This window comes from Callorhinchus milii, unplaced genomic scaffold (assembly GCF_018977255.1).
Source record: "Callorhinchus milii isolate IMCB2004 unplaced genomic scaffold, IMCB_Cmil_1.0 Scaffold11, whole genome shotgun sequence".
In the NCBI taxonomy this organism is placed as follows: Eukaryota; Metazoa; Chordata; class Chondrichthyes; order Chimaeriformes; family Callorhinchidae; genus Callorhinchus; species Callorhinchus milii.
The window spans coordinates 10,955,899-10,983,772 of NW_024704752.1; the positions used below are offsets into that span (position 1 = coordinate 10,955,899).

Sequence of the window (27,874 nt, forward strand, 5' to 3'; positions counted from 1 at the left end):
AAGGGTTGGAGAAAGTGAAATAGGTTTTCTGTTAATGTTAAAGCAGAGAATGGTTTACCTTCCTTTTTCCCCACGCCATACTTTCTTAAGTGTCTCTTTCGAAGCATCTCACAAGTATGGCCAATAGCGAGGAGGAAGGAGATATCCTTGATAAAAGAGACTTTGAAAAATATCTAGGTTTTCCCAGCTAATTGTATCACTATGATTGGAAGAAAGGCAACATTTCTGATGTCTGTGTCCCTTTCTTCAACCAATGATTTGTCAATTGACAAATAATCCATAGATTAGTCACATAATGGTAGGTTTTATCCTCTATCAATCCTGTTCCATACCTGAGCTGGGAGCAGCAGTGTTAAAAAGAGCTTTACCTTGCATTTAACCCTTGCTCGACCAGACACCTGGGCATGCTTCATACTAGCAGCAGAGAGGAAGATTTAGCCTGGTGATGAGATTCAAATCAGATGATTTTTGGAGGAAGGTAGAAGCATGAAGTTGCCAAGATCCTAAAGGCCAGAACACAGCAGGGGTACAAGGCAGCACTGGCATCCAGTGCATTCCAGCATCAATATGTCCACTCCTGCAATGTGAGAAGCAAGGCAAAATACATAAAGAGACAAATCAACACAAGGAGGTCTCCCCTCTACCCCTTTTCAGCATATCTCGAGGCAAGACGTCTTGAAGTCCATTAACACAAAACACACAAGTGCTGCTGTTCAGTATGCCCTTGCATCAGCCATCTTCAGCACAATTGGCTGAGTAAGTTAGCTCTGTTGTCAGCTTGTTGGCTGCACTGGTTAACAACTGTCCACCTCCGCACAATATAGCAACTGTGCCAATCAGAACTCTTTGGAGCTGTAAAACAGTGAGTCTGGTGGGACTAAGAAATCAGCCTCTAGCTGATGCAGAGTCTGAATCGTGCCATTTGGATGATGTTCTAACAATCTCAAGTAATTGTGATGTAAACTGTTTTTACTGTTGCATCTCAGATATTGGAATCAACATTTTACAGTCAACAGTGAATGAACACCAGCCTCAGTTTATACGGCACAATCCAGGCTTGTAGATTTAACGAACGACTCATTAACCGCCAGAGTTTTACAAAAAGCCTTTTGCTGCTAATTTAGGTGAGGGATTTATTTTTATAAGCCCCTCAGTGGATTTACACAGATATCACACATCGAGATTTCCAGCAAATATAGACTGAGGCTGAGCTGAACAAATCCATCCACCGGAATAGCTAGAAGCCATAAATCCCTCAAGTTAACTAATTTGATGCAGACCCTGCTGGAATTTGTTTGTGTGCAAGAATTATAAGTGATTTGTTGGAGGAGTTTCTTCTGACGTCTCCAGTTTCTCCCAGTGACTGTGCGAAGTGATAGGTCTGCACTTTGATATGTTCTCCGTTAATCATGTTCCCTGCCTTGGTTGCCAACATCTAAATGAAAAACTGATGCTTCAGCTATTTTTAACCAACACAAGCATGATGGTCAAAGCCAGGTGAAGGTGTGGGTATCAGTTGTGATTAGCACCTGCACTCACACTGAAGGACTACCTTTAGCTCAAAGTGAGGCTTGCTCAGATTCAGAGCTCCATGCATAAAATCTCCCTATTCATTAAAGGCAATCTCAAGCAATCACAGGTAAAGTAGAACTGGAAAAATAATAATAATCTTTGCATTTGATAGAGCACCTAACATGTCATTGAAACGCCTCAAAGCACTTCACAGAAAAAATTGTAAAGTGGATGGACTTTTTATTTTGTGGATGAAACGGAGTGGCCAAATGCACACAGCAGTGTTCCACAAACAGAGGTGGATTAAGTGACCAAAATTATTTTTGAGGAATTATTACCCCCGGAAATTAATCCACCAATCGACTAATAACTGGATTGCTAGATACAGCTAAGTAAACAAAGGCGTGTAGAGTAAGCAAACTTGTCTAAGGTTTCACCCCACCGAGGAATCAAACCCGAGTCCTCTTGCTTGCTAGGCGAGTGCTCTAACATACATAGTATGGGACTGGCCGGGATATGGAGAGTGTACAATGATCCTAAGGAGTGAGCATCTGAGGCTAGGTAAGAAGGAGCCTTGCTATCCGTCATATTACTGTGAGTGTTTGATACAGTTAAGCGTATTAAGTTTGCGATTGGATGAGAAACTAGTGATTGAATTTGAGGGTGGGGGGGGGCAGGTAAGAATAAGGAAGAAAGCTGGAGGCTGGATCGAGTGAGTCTCAGACTCCATCTCCACAGATTTCCTCCGAAAACACATAAGGCAAAGCATTCAAATAGTACGTAGTGGGTTATCTTTATTTTGCAAACAGTGATTTGTTAACATCTTGCATTCATTCAGCAAATTGACGTAAGGCTCCAGGAGAGTCTCAATATTAGGACACAGACAACAAATCAGACAGTACCATGGTTCCGGTTTAATCACAACACAGCCAAGAAATTACAGGTTTAAAAAAAAATCAGTTTCCGATGCAGGGTATGATTTGTACACTGCATTTTCATGGGCACGAGCTTCATACAGAATACAAGGCACACTGGCAAGAGTGAGGCAATGACCACCGCAATTAGTGTCCCATAGTTCACAAGCAGGACAGGTTGTGAGCAGAGGCTAATTGAGGACCAGACTATTGACCAGTGCAATACAAGTAGTCATAACACTTTTTTTTTTTAATTTCATGCTTCCTTAACACCCCCTCCTTTCTTCTGCAGGAGAGGGGGGTGGGGGTGAAGGGGAAAGAATGCAGCGTAAATGTCATCCTGACCAACATCCTACGCTGAAACATTGTGAAAAAAGACGCACAGAAAGCCTATATTGGGACGTCCTCCTGATGTGAAAGGCGCTTAACAAATGTAATTTTGTTGTTGTATTGAGGAAGTGGGGTGCATATAGTTCCTGCACCACATTATAAACATTGCTGCTGTATATTATTGGGATCACTCACAATACAATTTACATTTATGTAGAGCCTTTCACGTTGTGGGGATGTCTCAAAGCGCTTAACAAGATGGGGAGAGAAAAGGTGACTGAAACACGATGAGCCACCATTCTATTGATGCAGAAATCTAGGATGCATCAGAACTTCAGGGAAAGCACGCTGATGATAATGAGGCTCATCTTAGATACAAGAAAATCCCAGTCATCTCTTCGGTGGTTTTCAGTACAGCGTATGAAAAACTATCAACAAAAACAGTGTTTAATTCCTGAGTACATGGAGTACCCACAGCAACAAGGAGCAGTGATTCATTAATATTACTCTCTATCCCCCAAGGCTCACAACACTGTATACAGAGAGAGAGATCACCAGCAGAGCAAGGCCTCAGCAGTACAGAGCAGTGACACTCAAAATACAATCTTGGAACTATTTGCATCCCATCTCACTCCCCTTCACCAGTGTCTCTCTGCACAGGCTCTCCCACGTTAATCTGAGGTTAGTGCTGACAGTTAACTTGTTACTGAATTATACTGATCTGCAAATCTCATACACAACACGTTCTTGTAATAGGAGCAAGAACCTTAGGTGCAGGGAATCTGGCAGCAAGAATTCCTGGCTTCAAGCACCAGCCTCCTGACAACAAGGAGCCTTTCATTCTCTGAATTCTCAGAGTTAAACTAGGCCAAAGCTGTAACCGTGTCTGATCCTGTGCACGCTGCATTGATGGCTGTTAAATCTGGAGGTGCCATTTATTGTGCAGTTAAATCTTGATCCATTGTAACATTGTGCAGCAACCAAAAAAAACACATCCCAGCAAGGAGGAGGAAAATCCCATCCAATGGTGCAATAAACTGCTCCATACAAGAATCTTGCCTATTCTTAAAAATCGCCTAACTCATTGAATACAAGTTTTGATGATGTTGCACCTTCCCCCTCCAATCGCTTGTGTATTCATTTTGTTTAAAGGCACAAATATTTTGGTGCCTTTAAACAAAAGACATCAAGTCACTTTGCAGCCCTCACCAGGTTGTGTTTTCCAGTCTCTATTGTGGATGCAGCACTCTGAACTTTCCCTCTCTTTCACGCAAAGCTATAGAGATTTCTCCCTGATAAGCCAAATGACTATCGACAGAGGTAGACTCAGGATCTCAGCACTCTCCTCCCAGTCCATTCACCATGAACCTGACCTCAGCTATCTCCTCCAGCTTATTCACTGTGAACCTGGTCTGAGCTAACTGAGTAAATTGCCACTCCTTCCTCCAGCTGATATGCAAAATGAAGAACTAGGCTTCTTGCCAATTTATAAGCTTCTTTGCATGTTACTGAGAATGTAAAACTTTATTATTTGATAAGTCTGGGATCAAGCGAGAGCATTACTGTGCGTGTATGTGCATGAGAGAGGGCATATCAACATTCTGTATTTCTGAGTGTACTAAAAAGGTTGAAGCTTGCAAAATTGTATGTAGAGTGACTGCCTAAATGTCTATCAGTGTGTGAGTGACAGACATTTATGATAGTGTTTATGATATGTGCATGAGCTTGCATGTTTTTGAATGTAATACGAGGGATTTCCCTCCCAGCACCACTGTTCCAGACAAGGTAACACATTTGTCATAGAAGATGGGTTGCTTCAATTGCACACACTGTTCCCACACTCCTGTCAATCACCCCTCTGGCCATTGCTTGTTCAAAAGGAATGCTTCCCAGAAGGGTCCTAATAGCACCATGAAAACAACAAAAAATAAACTCAGTTAAAATGGAAAGACAATACACTTGGGAAGTGTTACGGGGCCAACCGATTTACATGAAACTAGGAATAATGCATCATTTTAATCTTAAATGGTTAATTAAGCAGGTTAACAAATGTAGGCCACCTGGGTAGTTGAGTGGTTAATTTGACCTGGAAAGGTAGTAATATCATCAATACTCCCCATACCTGAAACATTAACGGAGTTAAAATATTCTAAATATAGTAAATACTTTTATAAAATGAGATTTATACATAAGGCTTCACATTGGCTCGCATGATTAACATTAAAATAAACTACTTCACACAAATGCAATTTCATAGGCTTGAAACCCCAAATGATGATGTGCCAGGAAGTCTTGTCCAATCTCCCCTTTTGATGGACAGCAAGTGTTCCTGCAGCGATTTCATTTGTGTTTTTAATGAGATCTTTATTTATGCCATCACAAAATGAAAAATAAGTAAAAATTAAAAGGTTTGAAAAAGAAAACCAAGTTTTGTCATCTATGCAGAGGAAACAAATTGCTTCTTTCAGAGGAATAGTCATTTCTTAGACAAAACCTTTTCATTATTAAATGTAACAGTATTAAATTATTAAATGTAAGGTTGCCACTCCAGAATTCCAAAGAATCCAGTAAGCTTAAGCAGAATCCAGTGACCTTAAGCAGCACTGCAATGCAATTAGATGTATATGAAACCTTATTCTACAGGACTTAGTATTTGAAAGTTGATCCCCAATATCAGCATACAAATACCTCATTTAGTAATAGACCGAACTGGACTTTTCAGTGGATATTTATGAACAATCACGCTTGCTTTGAAACTCCCCCCTCTCCTTCTACAAAGGATTGCTAAAGTTAAATTAGTGATTGCTCGCACGGAATAAAATTCTATCCAAGAATTATTCCTACCTTACAATCAATACTGTAATGACCCTTTTGATGCCAATGAAGAAGACGCTTTTCCTTGCAACCTTTGAGTAATGAAACCCCAACACATGAGACACACATTTGAGAAAACTATTCCAGATGCCTACATTGGGTGTGCTCTGCTTTCAGAGTCCATAAGTGGTCACCAGCATGAAGCCGTCACCTGGGGGAAAAAAGCCAAGTTAAAGCCTTGACTAATAACCAGGACCCATCCAGCTGTCAGAATGAAGACCAGTTGGTTAAAATGACACTGGAATGGGTTCGTCATTTGCCTGCATAAAATAGAAAATTCAGATCATCAATTAGTGTGGTTTTGAGGAACAAAAGTGTCTTTAGTTACTGTGAGGTTTGTACCAGGAACTGTAAGCTGCACAAGTAAGGCAGAGTGGTGAGGGAGGTGGCGGGGGGATTGGTATAGGGTCAGCAAGACCACACCATTAATGTTTCTGAGTTTTACATTTGATATGACCCCACCTGTATGTTTACGGTTGGGATGGGGGAATTCTCTGCAGCATTTTGATCATGGTTCAATATTTTGCAAACAGATTGGGCTATAGTTTGCCAGTGGGTGCCAACATAATTTGCCGTCGCTGGAAAACCATGATGATTATTTCATAACCTTACACGCAGTAATAATCTGGGCTGTTCGTGGAATATAATGACCTCTATCGGCACAGCTTGAAGCATGTATTACAGCCCAGGTTATTTGCCTGACCGAAGGATCTGAGAAATATAGGCCTGTCTTCTCCTCATCTCCTGATCCAGCTGTTCCTTCAAAGTGGACACCTAAACAAAGAATCACTGCATTAGATAAAGCTAATAACCATTTGATTTTCCCTAATCGGAGCACTAAGGTCATTATACTTACCTGCCAAGAGAGAAATAGGCTCTTTCGCTTGCCAGGGTAATGCGCTTATATTTGAATATTTTGTTTTTAAAAAAGGGATTGCACACAAACGTAAAAGCCCAATGAATTAAAACTGTGATTTTAAACAATTTATGAATCATTTAGTTGCTTGTATTGGAACGTTTAAATACTGTGTCAATATATTGAACACTATTCTTTGAGAGGGCTGGCCTTTCACCTCTGAAAAATGAGTCTTAACCCGGCCCAGATTGTTTCGTTGAAAGTCTCCGTTCACTCTATGCCAAAAATAGAATAAATTCAACTCAATTTCTACTGAGCACAAATCAACACCAACCTATACCTCATTCAGCAAGAAAGAGAATCACACTGAGGAAGGCCACACTAAACCAGTGGGGGTCCTCTTCTGACTTCAAGGCACATTGATGGGCCGATTAGAGGGAACTAGAATAGAGGGAGCTTTGTCCAGCAACTTCCCGTTGTAATACTCAACCTGATGGTAGCAATGTAGAAGAAGATTTATCTTGCCTTTAACCTGTATAATATCTGACTTTGAAGTACTTGATAGGACAATATAGTGAGAGTATTATGGTGCACCTGTCCCATGATGAATGTGACCTGGGAATGTTTAATGATGATACTTTGAATTCCAATGTCCAAAAACATTTCTGAAAAATAGCATCTCTCACAATGAGAAGCACAAGTGTTCTGCTTTGTGTGGGTAGTGGTGACAGAAATCAAAGGCTCCTTCAGGTTCCTACTTTTGCTGTGAGCTGACCTTGACGAGCACACATGCAATGTGCAACCATACAATGCTGATACCTGTTCTTCCAGTCCCTTCACCCGCTGCCTGTGGGCCCACTCTCTGGCCTCCAGCATTCTCTCTGCCTGTAGCTGAGAGCTCTGAAGTCGATCTGTTTCCATCTCGAGCTCCTGACGATGGCGAGCCGTTAGCTCGATCAAGTTCTGTGAGTGGCTCCGTTCCATATTAGCTGTCTGAGCCTGCCGAAACAGCCCAAATGTATCAACTAAACACTGCGGGACTGGAACCTACGCTTACCAACAGACCCAGTGGAACCTGGTCTTCATAGACTCTCTAAAACATAGTCTTCTGAGGAATAGGTCAATAGTGCAGGGTTCAATTAAAAAAGTGACAGAAGATTCAAAATTTATTTTCTCATTTCTCGCCATAATCGACCCTAAAGGAAGAGGAGTCTGGGAATATGGACCAATGGCAGTTTGAACTGGTGCTGACCTGTAGCTGCTGAATCAGTCTTTGTGTTTCTGCCAGATCCATCTCCACACCATTGAGTGACTGGTCGAGCTGTCCCTTCTCAGCACAAAGCCGCACAGCATCTTCCTCTGACTTTAGCCTCTCCCGTTCAACCTGGGGCAGCATTTACAGCACAAGAGGATACGTTATAGAGACACGCAGAGAGAGAGAGAGAAAGAAAATGTTAGAGGAGCACTGAATGAGAGTGTAAGAGAGAGAGGCTACATTATCGGGCAGATAGAGAAAGTACGTCCCTGTCAACACCAGAATGCCCGAGGTTTCTGATATATGTAAAGCTGGAATTATCTGATATTCTTAGTTTTATCATCATAGCTCTCCTTATGCTCTTTTTCGCCCACAAAATATACAGTCAATTCAGTTTACAGCATATTCTGTGAAGCGCTTTGAGACATCTCAAAGACATGATAAGGCGCTATTATAAATGCAAGGATTATTATTATTATTGACAGTCACATAGGGAAACTAATACTCCTACTTATGCTTGTGTGAGGAGATAAAGCCTAGTACCTAGTACCTAGCGTCTTGGGACGTCCTCCTGACGTGAAAGGCGCTTTATAAATGGAATCTTGTTGTTGTTGTTGTACTTGATTTCCACTGCTGAACATGGAACTGTAGTTCAGCACAGGTCATGGCCTTAAGGAGTGCAGGGGGTAGAGAAGCAAATAAGACAAAATTCAAATTGAAACTGCAGCTAATTTAAACATTATCTGAAACATTACATTAGATATGGTTATTATAATGGTTCTCCTGGTTTAGTCCCAATAATTCTGGTGATACGCAGTTCGATAAGTGGGTTAGTGAGATGCCAGTGGCTGTATGACATGTAAGTGAGGTACAAGGGCAGCCTGGAGGGTTCAGCAACAAGTAAACATTATCCCAGATTGAAACTCCAAGGTAATAAGCTATTCAAAGTTAAACTCCCAACAAGCTCAGATGAAAACAACAACTACAAACCCTTGCAACGTTAAGAGTAGTACGAGACATGTTTATCCTGCTTTGGATTCCAAGCATTTTGTACGTTCAGTACAGTTGACTCCAGGCAAGCAGAGACCTGATCCAAGGGCTGGATTTCAATATAGCAAAACATCGCAATCATATTTTCAAGGCCTGGCGAGGCTTGGGTATAACATGTCCTCGTTCAGTGATTTTGACAGAAACTACTTGAGTGAATGGATGGGTCAAAGATCAGTGGGTTGGTTCTCTGTGTCTCTGCTGTTAAAAATCTCCATCCCAGCAGATTTCTGGGCAAATTAGTTTCAGATTTACCAACAGTTGATTCTCATTGCATAGACTTTACTAATCTATTTTGAGATTCTATGGTCAGAAAAAGAAAATGTCTCATGTTCGTCAAAGTTCACCTTGTACTTCTCACATTGAGCTATGGAAGATGAGAGGTTACAACAAAACCTGGACAATCTGGACAAACACTCCACTCAGACTACTCTTAAACCAACCACTGTCAGCGCCACTCTTAAACCAACCACTGTGTGTTATGGAAAAACATCAAGAACAATCTTCACTTCCTCACTTTGGAAACGTCCAACTTTAACGCATCCCATTCTCGTGAAGGGTGCAGGCTGAGACAGGAAACTCTCTGTGCAGAGTATCACTCGCTCAAACCTGCCCTTGATTGCTCCAAAGTGCCTGGGTTGGTACACGCTACCTATTCCAGACATTTGGCAACAACAAAGGGCTTGAAAATAGTGTGCACGTCTGCTCAATGAGGTAACACAAAGGCAGTGAATATTAATCTGTCCTTTCATCAGCTAGACATTAGTGGTTTAAATACTTTTTTTTGAAGATGTACTGTTCGACTCACCACAGCTCAAGTCCCTGAAATAAAGGATCTTGCTGACTGATACTTTGCACACCTCCACGAGACTGAATAAATAGAGCTGGAGACAGAATAAAGCTGTGTTTCATTTTGACAGAACACTACAAAAACAAAGACGTTCAACTTCTGAGATTTCTTAGTCATTTTACAAAAACACACATCTAGTGTATCAAGACTCATTCCTTTCATCTCTGGAGCCTGGGTTCAAATTCAGCTCAGACAAAAGGGACAAGGGTTTTCTTACTTTGATGGTAGATGAGGTGGTCCAACTCAATTAGACAGAAGTCTTTGGGACCTGAATTCAAATCCACAAAAACAAAGTGGATGAAGATCTCTTCTCTCTGATGGGGATATTGGATGGATCAGTAGGTAAGACTTAGTTTTAGTTCAGAGGTGAAAGAATTTAGACTTTGACTTACTGATTCATCCTAACGTCCCCAACACAGGAAGAATTCTCAGAAGGAATCTCGGTTAAAGATATGGGTGGCGGGATGGCTGGGAAAACAGACAGCCAATTTCAAACTAAATCGCCTGAATGTGAAGGCTAGAGAATGTACATTTGAAAACAACAGTGTACTCTTACCCTTGACAGGCAGGAGGGAGATACAGAGCAAGTTTTTCTCTTTTTTTAAAAAAAAACAAGAAAATGCTGTTATCAACCTTCAAGCTTGGTCTCCCCCACCTCCGCGTTAGTGATAGGACTGAGTTTGCTCAGAGACAAATGGAACATGGGTGAAGATTTGGGAAATGACTCCTGATAACATGGAAAGACATGGAAAGTTATTAACAGCTCACAAAGTGCAATGCATGTTCTGGCATCAGGAGTGGTGCTTAATCCTAGGCTAACAACTTATATGTACTAGAGACTGCGGTCCAGTTTGGTAGTTGTGTATGACAGAGTGATTTGCTTCTCCTGCAGACAGGAGAAGCAAAGTACAAAGCTTTATTTTGCTGGCATTTTCTATAACCTTTGGAATTAGTTTGATCCGAGATGCTTTTTTTCCATCTCAGTTACCAGCAATTCCAACATGCATGCCTGGGAAGAGCAAGGGCTTCAGGGTTTTTTTTTTACAGTATTAATCTAATTGGATCAAAGTGAAGTCAATAGGGAACAGCAACAAAACAACAGTGGGCCTGTGCCCCTTTAAGAACTTATAGCTTTCCATTCATGGTTCAGTTTTACATCAACTGTAAACAATTGGTTCTGATCAAAATGACAGCCATGCTTCAATACACATTACTTACAAGCCCCGTGCACATATATTAGATAAAGGTTTTGTTTGAAAGCTTGAGTAATGCCAGCATGCTCCTGTACTGGTCCCAACAGCTGGTACTGTAGACACAAGTGATTGAAAGGATTCTGCAATAAGCAGCCTTCAGAAATGAACAACTGTTCGAGTAAGCTCAGTGCTATCGCTGTTTTACTTCAATGTTTTGTTCCAAGGTTTTGTGCGGTAGATAGCAATTTCTTGAAGGGCTAACGTGAATGATCCAGATATAGTAAAAATCACTCAGATCTGTAGCCAACTTGGAATACTCTGTCCCAAACCTTGGTGCTTCTCACTGCCATCTCCCAAGTATTCCTCTGAAGAGTGGTACATTGAAGTAGTGGGCTATAAAATAACAGACCATCTCCACACTAAGCGTAAAAGACATGATAATGTGAGCAAGGTTACTTGCTCTCCAAGTTCAACTGAACTGATTGTTTGCTGAGGAGGAATATCAAACAGTTCTGTGTATAGTACTGGTTGTCACAACACAATGGGGATGGCCAGGGCGTATTGTTAATGCAGAGGAGAGCAACGAGGATGATCCCCAGTGTTAGAGCAATGATTAGACATGCTAAGTGCCTTATAAAAAAGTTATGTAAAATTTTAAATGAGATTGAGAAAGAAACCTCAGAACAATATGATTGGATGCACCAAGACAGCAGAACAAGAGGACCTTTTGGATAGACTGTGTATAGTTCTTTACCCAGAACTTAATTAAGGTTACCAGGAAAGGGGGGTTAAGGCCAGGATGCTGGCCTCACTTAATAAACAACTTGTTGTGACGAGAGGACGATTTGGTGGGTATTCTAGAAAGATGAGATCAAATCAGCCAGGTTGATTTTCTCTTCAAACTCTGTAAAAAAAAATTAAAAAGAGAAATAGGGAGTTAACTTGCTCCGAATGTTAAAATAACAATGTTTTATAACGTCTTTTATTTTTGAAAAAGATTGATGTTCAGAATAAGAGAGGCCCCTGTTCCATGTTTCCATTCCTTCCTCCATTGTGTTGGCTCAATGTTTGCTTCTTTATGCAGCATAGAAGAAACGAGGAATACTCTTTTTTATTCCCATGGACATGGTCTTTTAGAATCAACAGAACCATAACTTGAAAATTGCTGGGAGACAGAGTGTCCAATTTGTGCTGGTGATATTGCTACCCCTACAAGCCATTCAAATCCAGATGCACTGACTGCCATATCGAAGCAGATTTTTCTTCCAAGCATAAAATTCCCATGTAGTCTGTTTCCATCATCTCCCATCGCCTGCAAATTCTGATCCGAACGTGACATTGCTTTGGCAAGCAACTTATCCGTTTAGAAGACTTCAGCTGTAATATGATAAGGACTGTGAAATTCCACCAATTTCGCCCACACGTAATTAATTTAAATGGCTGGAATCACCTAGTTGAAGCTTTCAGATCTGAGTTTCAAACCCAGTTGTCACACAGCCAAATGAGCAATTAGGTTAATGCCTGGACTGCTTATGTCAAACACAAGCGTGACACAAATTACTTCCCCTGCCCAGGCTTATTATTATTTAATCCCTTTCAGTAGTTCCTGATTAACTACTTGAGCAAACAGAAAGCTGACGCCCTAATGGATCACAGACTAGGAATTGTAGAGAAAGAAAAAAATTAAATTCAATCAAACTTTCTGTCACTCCTTGTTAACCAGCCAGTCTAAATGTAATTTGAAAACCACTGTTAAAGCATTTGCTCGATCAAAGCCAATGAGACAGGGATTTATGAGCTGACTGTCTGTCTGTCACATGAAATTCACTGAAGTTACGCCTATGGCAAAAGAGCAAACTGTTCCCAAGTTTGAAATTTTAGGCACAAGATTCAATCTTTTGTGACCAACGAAAGAAATTTCTTGTCCAGCAGTTTTGCCTCCAATATTCATGACCTGATTTAAACTCTGATATCTGCTCTGCAGAAACACTTTTTAGACTAAGAATAGCACATATTTTCAGATACAAGCTAGCTTTGAGAAATTGTTTTTTGGCCTTCTTCCCCGGTCCAGGCAATGGTACAATCTAGTTGTGTCTCCAATAGTCCAGTGGATCCATTAATATTTCAAGTGAATACAGAAAGAACATCCGTTGTCCAAATTGGACATTTTGGCACACAAGATCAGCTTTTAACAAATATTAAAAGGGGGAAAGTTACATGTACTATTGACATCTAGTGATTTATGACCACAGCATCGATCTCTCCTGTTCATTACCTTGCATCTAGTATTGCATTTGGCAATCTGACTAGAAGCCAAGTTTCTCAATCTTGGAAATAACAGTGGCTCCAATCAAAAAATGCTAATTCTAAGTTGTCTGGATGGAAGGAATTTGATTACAAGTTACAACCAGAAGTTTAAAATCAAGGAAGAAATCTAAAATAATAATTATTGTAATAAGAACAAAAAAATGCTGGAAATGCACATCAGGTTCATCAGCATCTGAAACAGAAAATGGGCTACAGCTCAAGCATCAGAACACCGGTACTCTTTTGCTTTTGAATGGAACCATGAAATGCTCACTGGACCTATTTTGCTAGTGAAGTCTTTGAGATTGCTGGGTATCACGCTCTCTCTCGATCTAATAACTATCCTCTGGGGAAGAGGCAATGAAGGTATCCTTAGGGTTGGAGTTGACTCCAAGCTGACATTCTCAGGTATGGAATATCAGAATCACATTGATCCTTTGTGGCAGTCTTGATTGGTAGCTGAGCCAGGCAGGTCTGCAGTACTCCAGGGCACTGCCAATAAGAGACTAGCCAGCCTGGCACATCAGCAGGACTTGGAGGGACAAGTCAGTCACTTAAAGTAGGGAATCTTCCCACTCAACTCCTGTTAATCCTAAAAGGTAACCAACAGGTAGGTTGGTCCTGGCTGTACAAGCAACAGGAAGCTTGGCAAGTGAAACGGGCGTTCATCTTATACGGTTTGTGGGATATCGTTAGCGCAAATCAGAAAACATCCCAACACAGCAATTACTTGTGAAGCACTTTGAGGCCCTTGGACAATATAAAAATACAAGTTCCTTCTTCCTATTCAGCACTGGCCAGTACTAGATACCTATCCCTTCCTTCATAATCGCAGGTACCACCTCATTTTGGCCGGTCAGATCCATTTATTCAGCCAACTTGGATTTAGGCATATGGAAAAATCACTTAAATAATCCTTCTCCACCAAAGAAACCCATTAGTATACAATATCTGCCTCCAGGTCTCTCGCACATTCCAATGCTGTGAAATGCATGCTTTTGTGCATCAGAGCTGGCAAAGCTCTTTTCTAGTGTCAAACGAGAAGACGCGTGCTACCCACATCTTATCTAATATTCATCCAGGTGCATTTCTTACAGGAATGCCACCTCTGGGGTTAATCTTCTGAGATGTTATGAAACTATGAATTGTTTGGTTGCTCAATACATTCCGTGCGACTACTTTTAATCTTGGATTACTGACTTTCACATTGCATGGCTCTATATATCTCATCACTACACCAGATTCAACCAGCCCTCCAGTCGTCAATAGTTTACCTATTGTAAAGTAATGCGAATTAACACTAACATGTAAAGAGGACAGAGAAAGAAAGGGAAATTTAAACAAGGAAAAAAGATCAGAAAAATGAAGTAGAAGCATCTGAATAATCCTACCCTCCTTTTAGACCTGCCGCCTCTATTCCACTGCTATCTGTTCCATTCCCTTTCATTTAATTTATATAAATCTATTTGCTTTTCCATCAGTCTGGGACCTCAGACAACTTGAATCCTGTAATAATTCTTTGTCCTCCTTCTCACTGTCCCATTCTCAATAGAACATTTATTTTCTATCTGTAGTCCTGTCATCTTTAACCTCCCTCTTCTTAAATACTCACTAAACTTGGCTGCATCTCCTAATTCCCTGCTGCATCTCATCCTAACAGATCCAATCAGCCATAACTTTTATTCCTATCCACATTTTGCCACTTGTACTTCACTACAGTACAATGTAGTGAACCCAACATAAAGAGGCATTTTACAGACATGCTCAGTGAAGTTAGCGAGTTAAAGATACTTGGAAGTGTGGATATTCAGTCCCTGCAAATGAGATGCATTTTGTTGGGGCAGAGAGGCTGAAGGCTCGAACGCTGATGTTGGGGGGGCCCGAGCGAGGGGACGTGGAACAGGCCGGAGCCTGCTGAACTGAGGGAGTGGACAGGTTGATATGGCTCACTCCAATTGTGTAGAATTCCTGATCTAAGCCTAATTCTTTCGATATTAATATTAAGTCTATGTTAAACCACTGCCAGATTTAAGATTCAGCCAGAAACATATTTGATTAATCTCATTAGTTTAGTGTACAATATGCCTTTTGTTCAGTGTTTTCTGTTGAATTTGTTCAGGCTGAATGGCTGAATAAACGATTCGAGAAGCTATGCTGCAAAACATTTGCAAATCGGGCTCTATTTGTAGTTTATAGATTTTGCTGTGGCGTCAATGTGCTTGGCAAGGTAGTGATGTACTTATCAGAATCTAAACATAGAAGAGAAGGGAGTGGTGGCATAATTAATCTCCTTGAATATTTAATGTCAAATTTTACTGTACATTTTGCTTCTTGACAATTCTGTATTTCCAAACTTTGAATACAAATCATGTGTCTATTAAAATATACCTGGATTGGAATTGTAAGGAGGGTGAAGGGAGGCAGGAAGTGGTCAGTGGTGGTTTTAGTCCATTTAATTCCCTTCCATTGAGCAACTCTTTTAACCCCAGTCTGTTTTTGAGAATGAGCCCATGCCATTTTCTCCTCCTCATAGAATGCAATGCTAAAGAAAGATCTATTTTACATTTGTTTAACATCTTGTGTCACAGTCAATGTGGGGCATTGGATCCCCAACCTTCCAATCCAGAGACAAGGATGAGTCCACTCACCCAAACTGAGAGAAGCAAATTCTCATTGATTCCTCCTTGCTCACTGGGAACCTTTAAATCCACCTTTCTCTACAATACTAAAAACATCAACTCCAGTATTAGGGTTATGTAGAGGTCATTTAGTGTAGAAGCAGGTTTAATATCCATTTACTTTCTGTTCCATCAAATTATTTCTGTCAGAGATGAAGCTCTTCTGACAGGTGGGATTGTCACAGAGCATTAAAACACAATCCTTGTACTTTGAGCACCCTAAGAAATATTTTCAATATTCCAGAATTCCTATATCAATCATAGAAATCTCAGCACACAAGAAGGCTTTGTGCCTGTGCCATCAATTTGATGAACTACTTGTGATATATGAGAAGTAGAAGAAGGCTTTACAGTAGGACCACACAACGTGGGATGTCTTGTTATCTATTACTTCACTGCTTCCCATAAAAAGGCAAAATTTGTGCTTAAACTGCAGTGCAATATAATTAAAATTTGTGTAGCATCTTTCACAGTGGGAGAATATCCCCAGGTAATGACCAATAGCACTAGACACGGAGAGTGAGAAAGAAAGAAAAAGGTGCAATATATACAAAAATGAATGAGACAAAGGTTGAGGTTGGAGGCTAGATGTAACAATAAGCCTTTTGTTGTATCCCAGAGATGATGGAACAGCTTCCCAGCAGCAAGATTTAAATCTTGTAAGGAATTGGGTTTTATAAATTATTTCTTTTCTTTATTGTGCAGGTTATTTAACTTAAACCGCCACACACAGAGGTTGGAATGATATTTTTTCCTTTTGCAGAGCAGCAGATAAGTGGACCAGTCTCTCAACAAAAACATTTAACATGATAACGATCAATTCCTTTACTAAGAAGTTGAAATGACTAGTTAAGGACAGGATTCAAAGTTGTAAAGATAAGTATAGACTTATATAATCAGATAGTCCATAAAACACCTGCCCTGCTGTGACCATGGGAATGTCACCTGGGAATGCAAGGAATCAGACTGAATAATGTAGATGTAACATTAGACCAATGTCCTGGAGCTTTTCGCTTGAATGCCTACTGGGTCAGGGAGACATTTCAGAGTTTAATCTTTTAAATATTTTAACCTGTGGTTAATCACCTCTCTCAGGAGATTTAATAAGTTGGATTGAGTCCACATCAGTGCTAATTATACAGAGTAAATTGTAAAGACTGGGCTCGATCACCCGAATGACTTGCCCTGTTCCATATTTCACATTCTTACAATGGAAGCAGTCTGTTTAACCATGATGTCTCACCGTCAATAATCCTTTTCAAAAAGGCAAATGGTTACAAAGCACTATGATTAACGTTAAGATCCTTTGAGGGGTTACCAATCTATTTCTGTTGCTTTTTTGAATGCTTGCGTTTGAAGAATTACTTGAGATGTGAGTTCCGGGTGGCACTGAAATGTTTCTATTGCGAATGAATAATTTCAATGACAGGCTTGCACTGATAGATGTGCCACATATGCATATGGTTTGGTTCTTCAGAAAAAAATGAACTAGAGGGCGATTATGACACATTACAGAAACTGACTTGGGGAAAACTTGATAAATCCAAGAATATGAGGGAGCTTTATTGAAGCACTCAGTTAAAAAAATGATGCAACAGCTCAGTTACCCTGCATGGTGGTTTTACATCTACCAATGCTGATTCAGTTCCCTTGGAGTGCAAGGCTCAATTACTGTCAAAAGTAGAGGGAAAACATAAATGTTAAAATTAATTGGAATCTGTAGTAAAAGTTCATTTCTTTCCTTGAAAGGTCCTGTTAGTAAACCTCATTCTTTAAACAAAGCAGGGTGGCCCCCCATTCAGAACTTCCACCAGTGCCATCACTTGACTATAAAAATATATCACTGCACTGGTCAGCCCACACACCATTCAGTTGCTTCTCAACAATAGAAAAAGCGAATGTTTGTGATATTCTTTTGCTGATTCAGGCCTCCTAGCTGTACAGCAGAACTCTACTAAACAGAATGTGATTGCCAAGAAGTCTCCGCTTGCGTCAGGATTCCCATAAACTGGAGTCAGATCACTGCCAATTGGCAACCATTTACACCACAGCCCTGGTCATCATCCATTCAGTTTGTTATACCCCAACAAAAACACAAAACACTTCATGAAAAGCTAATTCACACAACAGGGATTAGTTTATAGAAATGTTCCATCTCCAAGTAAATTGCAACTGTGTAAAGTGGAAATGAAAAACAAGACAGTTAGAGAACTTTTCACACTTTGATTAGGATTCTGCACAATGGGACTCAATGGGAAAGGGTTCTGTTTGTTAGAACACTATGCAATGGAAGTGAAAGAGAAAGGTTTAGTCCTTTGGGTTTCAATACAAATTAGAAGTGGGCAATGAAGCCACCAGTAATAGATGTGCAATGTTTTATAAATCTTATATAATAATGGAGGAGTAAAGTACACAACCTTGACATGCACATGCAATTTAAAGAGTTTCATCATTCCCAGAAAACATAAAAGAACATAGTGCAGGTAAAGTTCAGAACTTCCTTCCAGATTACTCTGTGAAAGTTTATAAATTGACTTCCACTCCTCTTAAATGCCTAAGCATACACTTCCCAATAGATAGAAGATCCAGTCTTATCTTGCACTGTTCTCTGCATTGCCCCAGTGTTGTCTTATTATAGTTCCACCCTCACATTCTGCTTTCATTAACACATCTGAGGAAACAATTGGCACATTCAACTCATCCTCTGTTATAATACTATTGATCATTGCCAAATTTAAGATGGGTAAAGGAACTGTTCAATTTTCCAATTGGTTGAGATCCATGCAATGGACAGAGACTATGATGCGTTTGTCACAGACAAAATAGTCAAACTCAAATGACCTACAGCCATAATGGTTACAACCACTTATATTCCAATATTAACCTCTGCCAGCAAGTTAAGGTTCAAAAAGAGATCAACCAGCTTAACATTACTGAACGCCCCCTCACCTTATCTAATGTTTTCTTTAGAGCAGATTTGTCCTTTTCAAGACGGCTTCTTGAGCGCTCAAACTCCCGTTTTTCATTCTCCAGCTGAGCGATAGCTCTCTGTAAACCAGTCACTCGCTCCTGGAAAATGTACTTTTCTTGTTGAAGCTTCTCTACGTGTTTCACGGCCTCCGCCTGACTCTCTTGCCGTTGATGTAACAGCTGGATATTTGAGAGTCATGAAAAAGGAACATTAGAAGAAGGTAGCGGGAGTGGGGGGAGAGGGCGGGGAGGGGTGTGTGTAGGTGAGGTGCAGGTTGGAGGGTGAGCGCACAGTCATTCACCTTTCAACTATTTCAGTTGCATTGAGCCTCAAGCCAGACTGAGGATAGAGAAAGGATGGCAAGAAGCCAATTGGACCTGTTCTGGGTGCTAACAGGACTGAAGAAAGGTTGACACTGTGTATGAAACAGACTCTCCAACAAAGGAACGGTGCCAATCAACTCCATAAAAGGATAGGTATCTGCTGGAAGACAGGATCAGGAGTCAGAGATAGGTATAGGATAAGATGTACAAATTCTCTATGGAACATGATCTTTTTTGTATAGCTAAGTCTGCAAAATAATATTAATATATAATCCTTGTTTGGTACAGCACCTTTCATGTTGGGAGGACGCCTCAAAGCGCTTCACAGGATATAATGTAAACTACTGTGATTGTGCGTTGTGGGAGAACTTGGCATTCAACTTACGCACAGCAATGTCCAACAAACAGCCATGAAGTGAATCAGGGAATGTTTGTTAATGAAAGCATGCAGAAATAAGTACTAGATTTGGGACTGAGTCAATATTCTGTAGTTCTATCTTGATTGGAAAAAAACAAAAAATTGCATTTATTTAGTATTTTTCATGTCAGAGGACACCCAAGGCGCTGGACAATAGATGGTTTGCACCCAAACTGGGGATTGGATTCGGGAGGTGTGGAAGTGGGAAGATGACCAAAGACATGGCGAAAGAGGAAGGTCTTGAGATATACCTTGAAGGAGATGAGGGAAAGGCAAGGCAAAGGGATGGAGTTCCGGGGAATGGTATATCCATGCAGAACTATCCATAGATTTGTACGCTAGAGTCTGCAACAGAGTGAGTTTTGTGGAAGGAATGGACCTGATATTTTTTCCTCATTCCATATTTTATGGCAACCCGTCATGTTTTTTCTCTTCCCATACAATTGCTCTGGTGATGGATTTAAGGGACAGGATCTCACTGATATTATTAGCTGTCTCTAGGGTTATCCTATGAAGAGACACTGGTAGGAACTTGGGCTCTCTCTATCTTCCTAATAAGGGGTTTCGCCCATTTTATTCTGCCTTCAATAAATCCCCTCACAAAAATCAGACAGCAGGATAGACAAGATTGAATTGGTTGTGGACATCCATAGATCTCTACATTTCACACCACATCTCTTGCACTTACATGGACTTGCATGTGGAAGTCTCTCTCTAGTTCAGTCATTATCTGTGAAAATTTCTCTTTTACATGAATAAGATTAAATGCTATTTTTTTTCCATCAAACCTATGAACTTAGAAATCTCTGACTTGCTCATTAGTATCCCAGGCCACCTCTCCTTGGCTTTCCTGCTCCTATTAGCCAACAAAGGGTTAATCCATTAGGTACTGTCCTTGTTACAGCACTCTACTGTTCCACCCTCCAATACACTACCTAATAACAAAAAGTGGGATTGTGTGTGCATGCATGTGTGTGTATGTTTGTATGGGGGGCACGGGGAACGAGAGAAATCAAGCTAAACAGAATGACTTAGAACAGACTGCACTGTGTGACACTGTTCTGGGAAAGTTTACTTAAAACTGAAAAAAAATATTGCAATCTATATTTCCTGAGTTTTTATTAAAATATTAATCCTAATTCATGCATGAAAAAAACATTGAGGGAGACTCAATTGGAGCTCTCTTGGAGAAATTCAATCAAAAATGTAACTATGATATCCATCCAGGCTGTATTTCCAGGAAGGTTTGGCTCCGCTCACACCAGAAAGCTGCCATTTATCTCTGCCAGATTCCAATTTGTGTCCATTCCAGAAAGTAGTCTCCAGTGCATTTTATAAACTGACGGCAGGGATGGAACAAACAGTTTTAGAATAACAGTGACAGGAGTCCAGCTCCGAGGAGTGATAAAAGTAGACTTGAGAATACTCAAAATTGAAAGCAAATTTACCACAGACTCACTTTCACTGAAACCAAGTCCCACAACGTTCACACGCACACTTTCCTTCAGATCTTTGCATTTCTTTTTTAAAAAAATTTGGTGAATTTTGTGCACATCAGGGCAAGCTCACTGGCACTGGGAAATGGAACACCATCCCTTTTAGGCATTAAGTGTCAGCGTTAAAAACTCTGGCTAGGTATAGCACTGCCTGATGCTGAATAAAGTTTGTAACTTTGACCCAACATCCCCAAATCTCAGAAACACATTCTCCACTGCACCATTGTGACATTTTCCAAACCAGTTATGATCTGATCTCTGATCCATAAAAACCCTGGTTCATACTGCTTACTTCCTGTAGCTGTCGATTCTTTCCCTCCAACTCCATTTGGCGCAGCTCCAGATTTGCCTGATCATTCTGCAAGAGTTGCACACGCTCCACCAAGGAATGATTTTGCTTTTTGGTGTCTGAGAGACCCTGGCGCAGTGAGTCCAGGCGCTCCTGTACCAGGGAAAGCAAGAACATGCACTTAACCTGTTGAAATGTCTCAAAGTGCTTCACAAGTAGTTCACATCATGTGCAGTGACTGTTTCAGCAGACAAATGCTGCAACCATTTGTGCTGGCAAGATCCCACAAATAACTATGAGATAAAATTCATATGGAGAACTGCTAGCCAGGACATTGGATAAATTCATGACAGTTACAGTAGGTACCACTAACCTAGACAAAGTGAGTGAATGGCCTCCTTTGCTATAAATATCCTACAATAAGATGTGCCGCACTCAAAATACATAAAAATGGGTACGATAAGTGTCACTAACTACCATAGTAGTGTCTGCATCAGTTTGATTGCCATGTGCCATCCGTAACATATTCCTAAGTTCTGGGTCAATCATACTCTTGCGGAGTCTATACAGCAGCAAGTTTCCTGTTTAATACAATGTGGAATGGGGGTGGGGGAGAGAAAGACAACTGACTTCTATGCATGATTCAGCAACAAAGGAGTTAAAGAAAGCTTCTTGAGTGAAAGATGCCAACTGCTGAAGGCAGAGACCTCCACTGGCCCACAAACACCTTTGAGGCAGCTCTCTATTAAGCAAACATTCCGTTAGGATTATTAGTGCTTTGGGTACATTGGCCCTCCGCCAAAACAAACATACAAAAGCTCTCTCCCTGCCTCAGCATAGATAACAGCACCATAGAGGAGTCAGCCTCGGCTTTGTACCATGTCAAAGACACCACACACAGCGAGATGAAGACTGCTGCTGCTGTCTGTCCACACATCAGGGGCCTTTCAGATTTGTTATTGTTGCACTCTCTCACTCACTTTCCTTGCCCCTCCCCCTCCTCAGACTGATTTTGAGCATCGCTCATTTTACACAATATCTAAACAACCCCAAGCACTTTTCCCTGGTATCGTCCACACTTGTTCATAAAAAGTAAGATGTGAAAACGTGCAGCGATCTCAAATAATACTTGAAAATTCGATCACTGACCCACCCAAGATCACAAGGCTGGGTTGAAAGAAATATTCGTACTCTGCCTGCATGCAAATAACAACAAGATTCCATTTATAGAGCGCCTTTCACGTCAGGAGGACGTCCCAAGGCGCTGGTTCAAAAGTGGTTCATAAGTGGTTCAAAACAATTGGTTAACTTAACCCTTTATTTGTCAATGGCTGTTTGACTTTAAAAGGAATGGACTCCTAACCAGGAATAAAAGACATCTCTGGTGGTCTGACGGGGTCAGATATAGCAGTGAGGCAGAACAATGAGCTGCCAGAGACTGAAATGGAGACAATCACATTAAACGACCAATATATGGTTGCCAAATCTTGTATTAAAAATATGGCTCTGGAAAGGCAATTGTCCTTGCTTCTTGCCAGGCTCCTCAGTCACATTTGCTGACCAACCGTGCCCCCCACTCCCCTCTTTATCTGTTGTTTGTCAGTTTTCCTTTCACTCTTCACTCTTCAATCACTCTCACCCTCATCCTCATTGTGCCCTCTGTAGCCCACTTTAATCATTGACAAGTCAAGGGTCAATGAATGGGGAAAAATAATTAACACGAACAGTCAACTGCTTAAACCAAGACTGTACAGAGCTGAAACTATGAACGGGTTTACATTTCAATAGTTGACCTTGGATTTCGGTAATCAACAACTGAATGGGTTGTTATCCTGAAATGTGTTACTTGGTCAGAGATGCAGCAACACTAACTGTTCAGTGTTTTACCTGCAACACTCGTCTGTCCTGCTCGCTGGACTTTAAGGCTTTCTGCAATGGTGAAATCTGTTCCTGGAGCACAGAGGCACTGGAGGTTGTGTCTGAGAGGGACAGCGACAGAATCTGCACCTTGTCCTTCAGCTGGCTCTCAGCTTCCTCGGTCTTGGCCAGGGCTGCAGACAGACGGTCAATGGTCAACTGGAGGGAGGTGGCCTTCGTCTCTGTGTCTGCCACTTGCCGCTGGAGTGTCTCAGTTCGGTCCTGCAGGATACAGATCTCAGTCTCACGGTCGTTCATCGTCAACTGCACCCGCTGCAGCTCTCCCTCCAGAGAGCGGCGTAGCAGCTCGAGCTTGGTCACTCGGGTCTCAGATACTTCCAGGACTTCCTTCAACTTCCTCTTGTCTGCCTCCAGCTTGGCTTCATTGGCCTTCATCTTATTCATCTTCTCCTGTAAGAGGCAAACAATCACCTTCTTTCCAGATTGTAAAGCTCAAATTTCTCTAATTTTTTTTCCCACGTATCACCTCCCTTATATTTCAGACTTATTCAATTTTCTGGATTGATGCCCAAAATTGAGTTTTGGTCTGACCGGTGTATGTAAAGCTTTGAACAATATCAGTAGAGTTGTGTTCTAGTTTTCGGGGTCTGACCTCGAGTATTCTAGAAGCTGTATTAAACTGCTTCACCATAAAATGCACACTAAGTCACCCCCAAAAAATCAAGTTACCTGATGGGCTCTCTTCTCACTTTCTGATGTTTGTAAGCTGCGTTCCAATGCAGTCATCTGTTCAACCAGGGCCTTCCGGTCTCTCTCTCCTCGTCTTATTGTTTCTTCTTGCAGCATGAGTGCAGTTTGGGCATTATTGAGCCGTCCATCCACCCCACGCTTACCTTTTTAAAAAAGAATCCTAAAGGTTTGTGCGATCATCAGATTTCATATAATTATATAGAACATCATAGCGTCCAAAAAGTCCACCTAGTCCATGATGGTGTTTATACTCCTCATGAGCTTCCATCCCCCAAGCACACAGAGCTGATTTAACATTGGTATCAATATCCACTCCCCCAAGAGGGTAACAAAACTCAAGTCAGTGTACAGATGGCTTGCTGATTAAGCAATGCCAATCAATCTACAGATAGCACCCCCCACCCCCTCCACCTTGGAGAGACTAACCCTAGCCAATGTACAGCTATACAGCATCTCCTATAGGGAGGGATTGAGAGATGAGCCAGCATACAGATGTATCCTTGAAATGTAAAGGGTATCGTGGGTAAAGAATAGTCTCCTTTAGAACCGCAGTGTTATACATTGAGAAGATGCTGTGACTGATTTCTCAAGGAGCCAACTTGATTGCAGAGGAATTGGACCAGATGAAAGTTCCAGAGCTGTCACATGTGAGGTTGGACGCCCACTCTTACCCTGTTAGTTTGAATTTGACAGCTGCACACAAATTCCCCATAGATTCCAATAGCTCGATATGACTCTAGGTTTTTTTGGAGAAGCTTTGTAATATTAGAATCTTTTCAAATCTCTGTTCCTTTCAACAAATCCTACGCCACGTCAAGAACAAGGGTCTGCTAACATTCCACTTCAACCCATTTACTCATTGTGTGACTCAACACAAATTGCACCTCAAGGGGTCAGACAGTAGGAAGCCTCTGAACTCTGGCCAGTTATTCATTCACAGATGCTTCAATGCAAGATGAGCGGCTGAGTTAGTCAGTAAGGGGACTCAGCAGAAAAATCTCATAAAATTCATGAAAATCCCATGACAAGCTCACAGTGGCAGAGACCAGGGAAGACAATATACAAGGTCACAAGTTTTACTGACAATAAAGGAATAACAGCGTGAATGCTGATTGACTGTGAACCCACCATAGCAGAGAAGCGCAGTTACAGTGGGCAAGCCATGTTGGCAATAACTTTGTTTCCTTTGGGCAGCATCTCAAATTTTGGCAAAAGCCAAGAAAATGGAACTGAGAACCCATACAAAAATCACATGTAAGAATAATGTGAGATCAATGACAGTTTGCTCAGATATTGTGTGTTGTCTGCCACCAACAGGTAATAAACTCAATGTTCAGAACTAACCTTCCTCTGTCTCAGCTAAGGATTTCTGGAGTTGCTGTATCCGAGTGTTGGTCCGGTCACGGTCTGCCTCAGTCTCTGCCAGCTGTCGTGCCAGGTTCACGCCCTGAATATGAACTTCATCCTAAAGACGGAAGGAACAAGGAAAGTTTTCTGAATCTCTGTTATTAATCACATTTCCCAATTGTGGCACAGAGCCCGACTGTTGTGCACAATGGCTTAGATGGGGCAGAATCCCATTCAGTGGGTAACTTTCATTGCTGTCTGGTGATATATTAAACCAGAATTTACAGATCGAGCCTTAGTGACAAAGTAAATAGCCATGAATAGTAGTGTAACAAAGAGGCAAGAGCTTCCTCTGTGTACCCCTTCCTCCACCCCAGGCCGTGTATTAGAATTCTTTGAAGATCACGTCGGTTTCACTCATCGGTTACTTTCTTTGGGGACCACAAATCTTGGGTGAACGAACTCTCCCAGGTGTTTGCCTATGTCGCCTGTGTAAAACAACTGTTAGGAGGGGTGAGAGCCGCCAGGGGTGGCTCTTCTGTAAATACAAGCTCCCTTCTGGGCAAAACAAACTCACTCACAATGGCTTGTGATGGATATTTGGTCAGACATCTTATCTATATTTTTAGTGTGGCATTCTCACCTCTGGGTCAGATGGTTGTGGGTTTAAGTACTATAAGAATATGTGCTCAAGACTCCACATTGGGATTTGGAGTGTTTCATTTTTAAAGATGCTTTCACTCATCTTCAATATCTGGTGAATAAGCTCAAGCTTACACCTTGTAAAGCCAAGTGGTCATTGGGCTCACGTTTACGACATATAAAAACTATGTGGTCAATGGGCTCACAAATACATTGTATCAAACCATACAGTCATTGGGCTCATGTTTACACCATGTAAAACCATTGGAAACTTTACCCTGTCCCTCTGTGCGTCATGAAGCTCCTGCAGGAAGTCTCGAAGCGCAGCTCGTACAACGTCTGGGTCAATATCTGCCACGCTCTGCTCCCCGCGGGAAGGTGAGCTGGGACGGTAAGGAGATCTTGAGCGACTTCTGTCAGGAGATCCGGTGAGTGGGATTGGGCTGCCACGGCCATCTGTGGTTGTGGTGAAAGTGTTGTCAAAACCTGGTCACACAACAGGAAAAAAATTAAAATGAATCATGTTTAGAATGGAACTTGGATTCAACCATTTCAGATTGATAACAGCACATTGACAGGATGAAAATCTCTGATCGTGGGGGTTAAAATGAGATGATGGCTGGATGGCATGCGTTGAACTAACATCTCACAGCTCGGATCTAATCTGATGTGTCATTTTCCATTGGAGCCTGGATGTGCAATGAGTTAATACTGTCCTTACACCTCTCGGATCAGAGTCTGAACCAGCCTAGATTAAAGAACTGAAAGTCTCCTCTCTGTCTTTCTCTCTCTCTCTCTGTGATGCAGCTAATTTAAGAACGAATGAAAAGGGAAAGGATCATTTGTACTACAAGTCTAGCAGATTTAACAGAGTAGTTGCAAATCCCATGGTTTAGATCATTCCTTAAGTTCAGGCGTACCTTTAGTGGGAGAGCGAGGTCTTCTTGGAGATGGACTGCGGCGGGACAATCCTGGGCTCTGAGTTCGTCCAATGCGGGTGATTCCCAGCGTCCTGCGTAGAGCAGAGTACAGGCTACCTAGTTTGACCTCAGTCTCCCTCTTGGCACCCTCCACTCTGGCTAATTTCTCCTCGAGTCCAATTATGCGTCCATCAGCAGCACTGAGCTTCAGCTTCACCTCATCTGTCTCTTCCCTGGCCTGGTGCAGCTTCGCTTCTGCACTGTGGCTGGTGCCCAGGAGTTTCTTCTCCTTGGCTTGCCAATCCTCTAATTGGTCAGCCAGTTCCTTCTCCCGTGCTCGCAGCTCACTGTCCATGTCTGACAGCTTCCTCTGAAGACTTGTAATCTAAGTGAGACAAAAAACACAAGCGCTTCAATTATAACCTCAGTGTAGGCTTCATAGAGTCATATCATAGAATCGTACAGCGCAAAAAGAGGCCATTCGGCCCATCAAGTCTGCGCCGGCTCTTTGGAAAGAGCAATGGTATGTCAATCCCACTCCCCAGCCCTTTCCCCATAACCCTGCAAACCCGTCCTCCTCAAATAACCGTCCACCGCGTTTTTAAAAGTAGTTATCGAATCAGCCTTGACCACCCTTTCAGGCAATGCGTTCCAGATTCGAACAACTTGTTGCGTGAAAAAAATTTCTTCTCACCTCCTCTCTGCTTCTTTTAGAGACTATTTTAAATCTGTGACCTTGAGTCACTGACACACCCACCAGTGGAAACAGTTTTTCCCCTTCTAACCTATCAAATCCCCTCATGATTTTGAAGACCTCTATTAGGTCTCCTCGTAACCTTCTCTGCTCCAATGAGAATAATCCGAGCCTTTCCTCATAATCAAGGACCCTCATTCCTGGTACCACTCTTGTAAATCTCCTCCTCACCTTTTCCAATGCCTTAACATCCTTCCTATAGTGTGGTGCCCAGAACTGGGCGCAATATTCTAACTGAGGCCTAACCAGTGTTTTATATAGGTTAATCAT

The 27,874-nt window shown here is 41.5% G+C and overlaps 1 protein-coding gene across 1 annotated transcript in view; it reads right to left on the reverse strand.

Annotated features, from left to right (window-relative positions):
- Window positions 1-2,289: 2,289 nt before the first annotated feature.
- crocc2 (ciliary rootlet coiled-coil, rootletin family member 2) overlaps window positions 2,290-27,874 on the reverse strand; it is a 70,823-nt gene continuing 45,238 nt past the window's right edge. The window contains exons 27-37 of the mRNA XM_042339307.1: window positions 26,851-27,235; window positions 26,208-26,416; window positions 25,286-25,406; window positions 23,921-24,084; window positions 23,201-23,641; window positions 21,317-21,466; window positions 18,766-18,966; window positions 7,739-7,870; window positions 7,306-7,485; window positions 6,282-6,404; window positions 2,290-5,781 (exon numbers count right to left, since the gene is read on the reverse strand). Of these exons, the coding sequence (XP_042195241.1) occupies window positions 6,321-6,404; window positions 7,306-7,485; window positions 7,739-7,870; window positions 18,766-18,966; window positions 21,317-21,466; window positions 23,201-23,641; window positions 23,921-24,084; window positions 25,286-25,406; window positions 26,208-26,416; window positions 26,851-27,235 (2,067 nt within the window). The 3' untranslated portion in view covers window positions 2,290-5,781; window positions 6,282-6,320. The remainder of the gene's footprint in view (window positions 5,782-6,281; window positions 6,405-7,305; window positions 7,486-7,738; window positions 7,871-18,765; window positions 18,967-21,316; window positions 21,467-23,200; window positions 23,642-23,920; window positions 24,085-25,285; window positions 25,407-26,207; window positions 26,417-26,850; window positions 27,236-27,874) is intronic.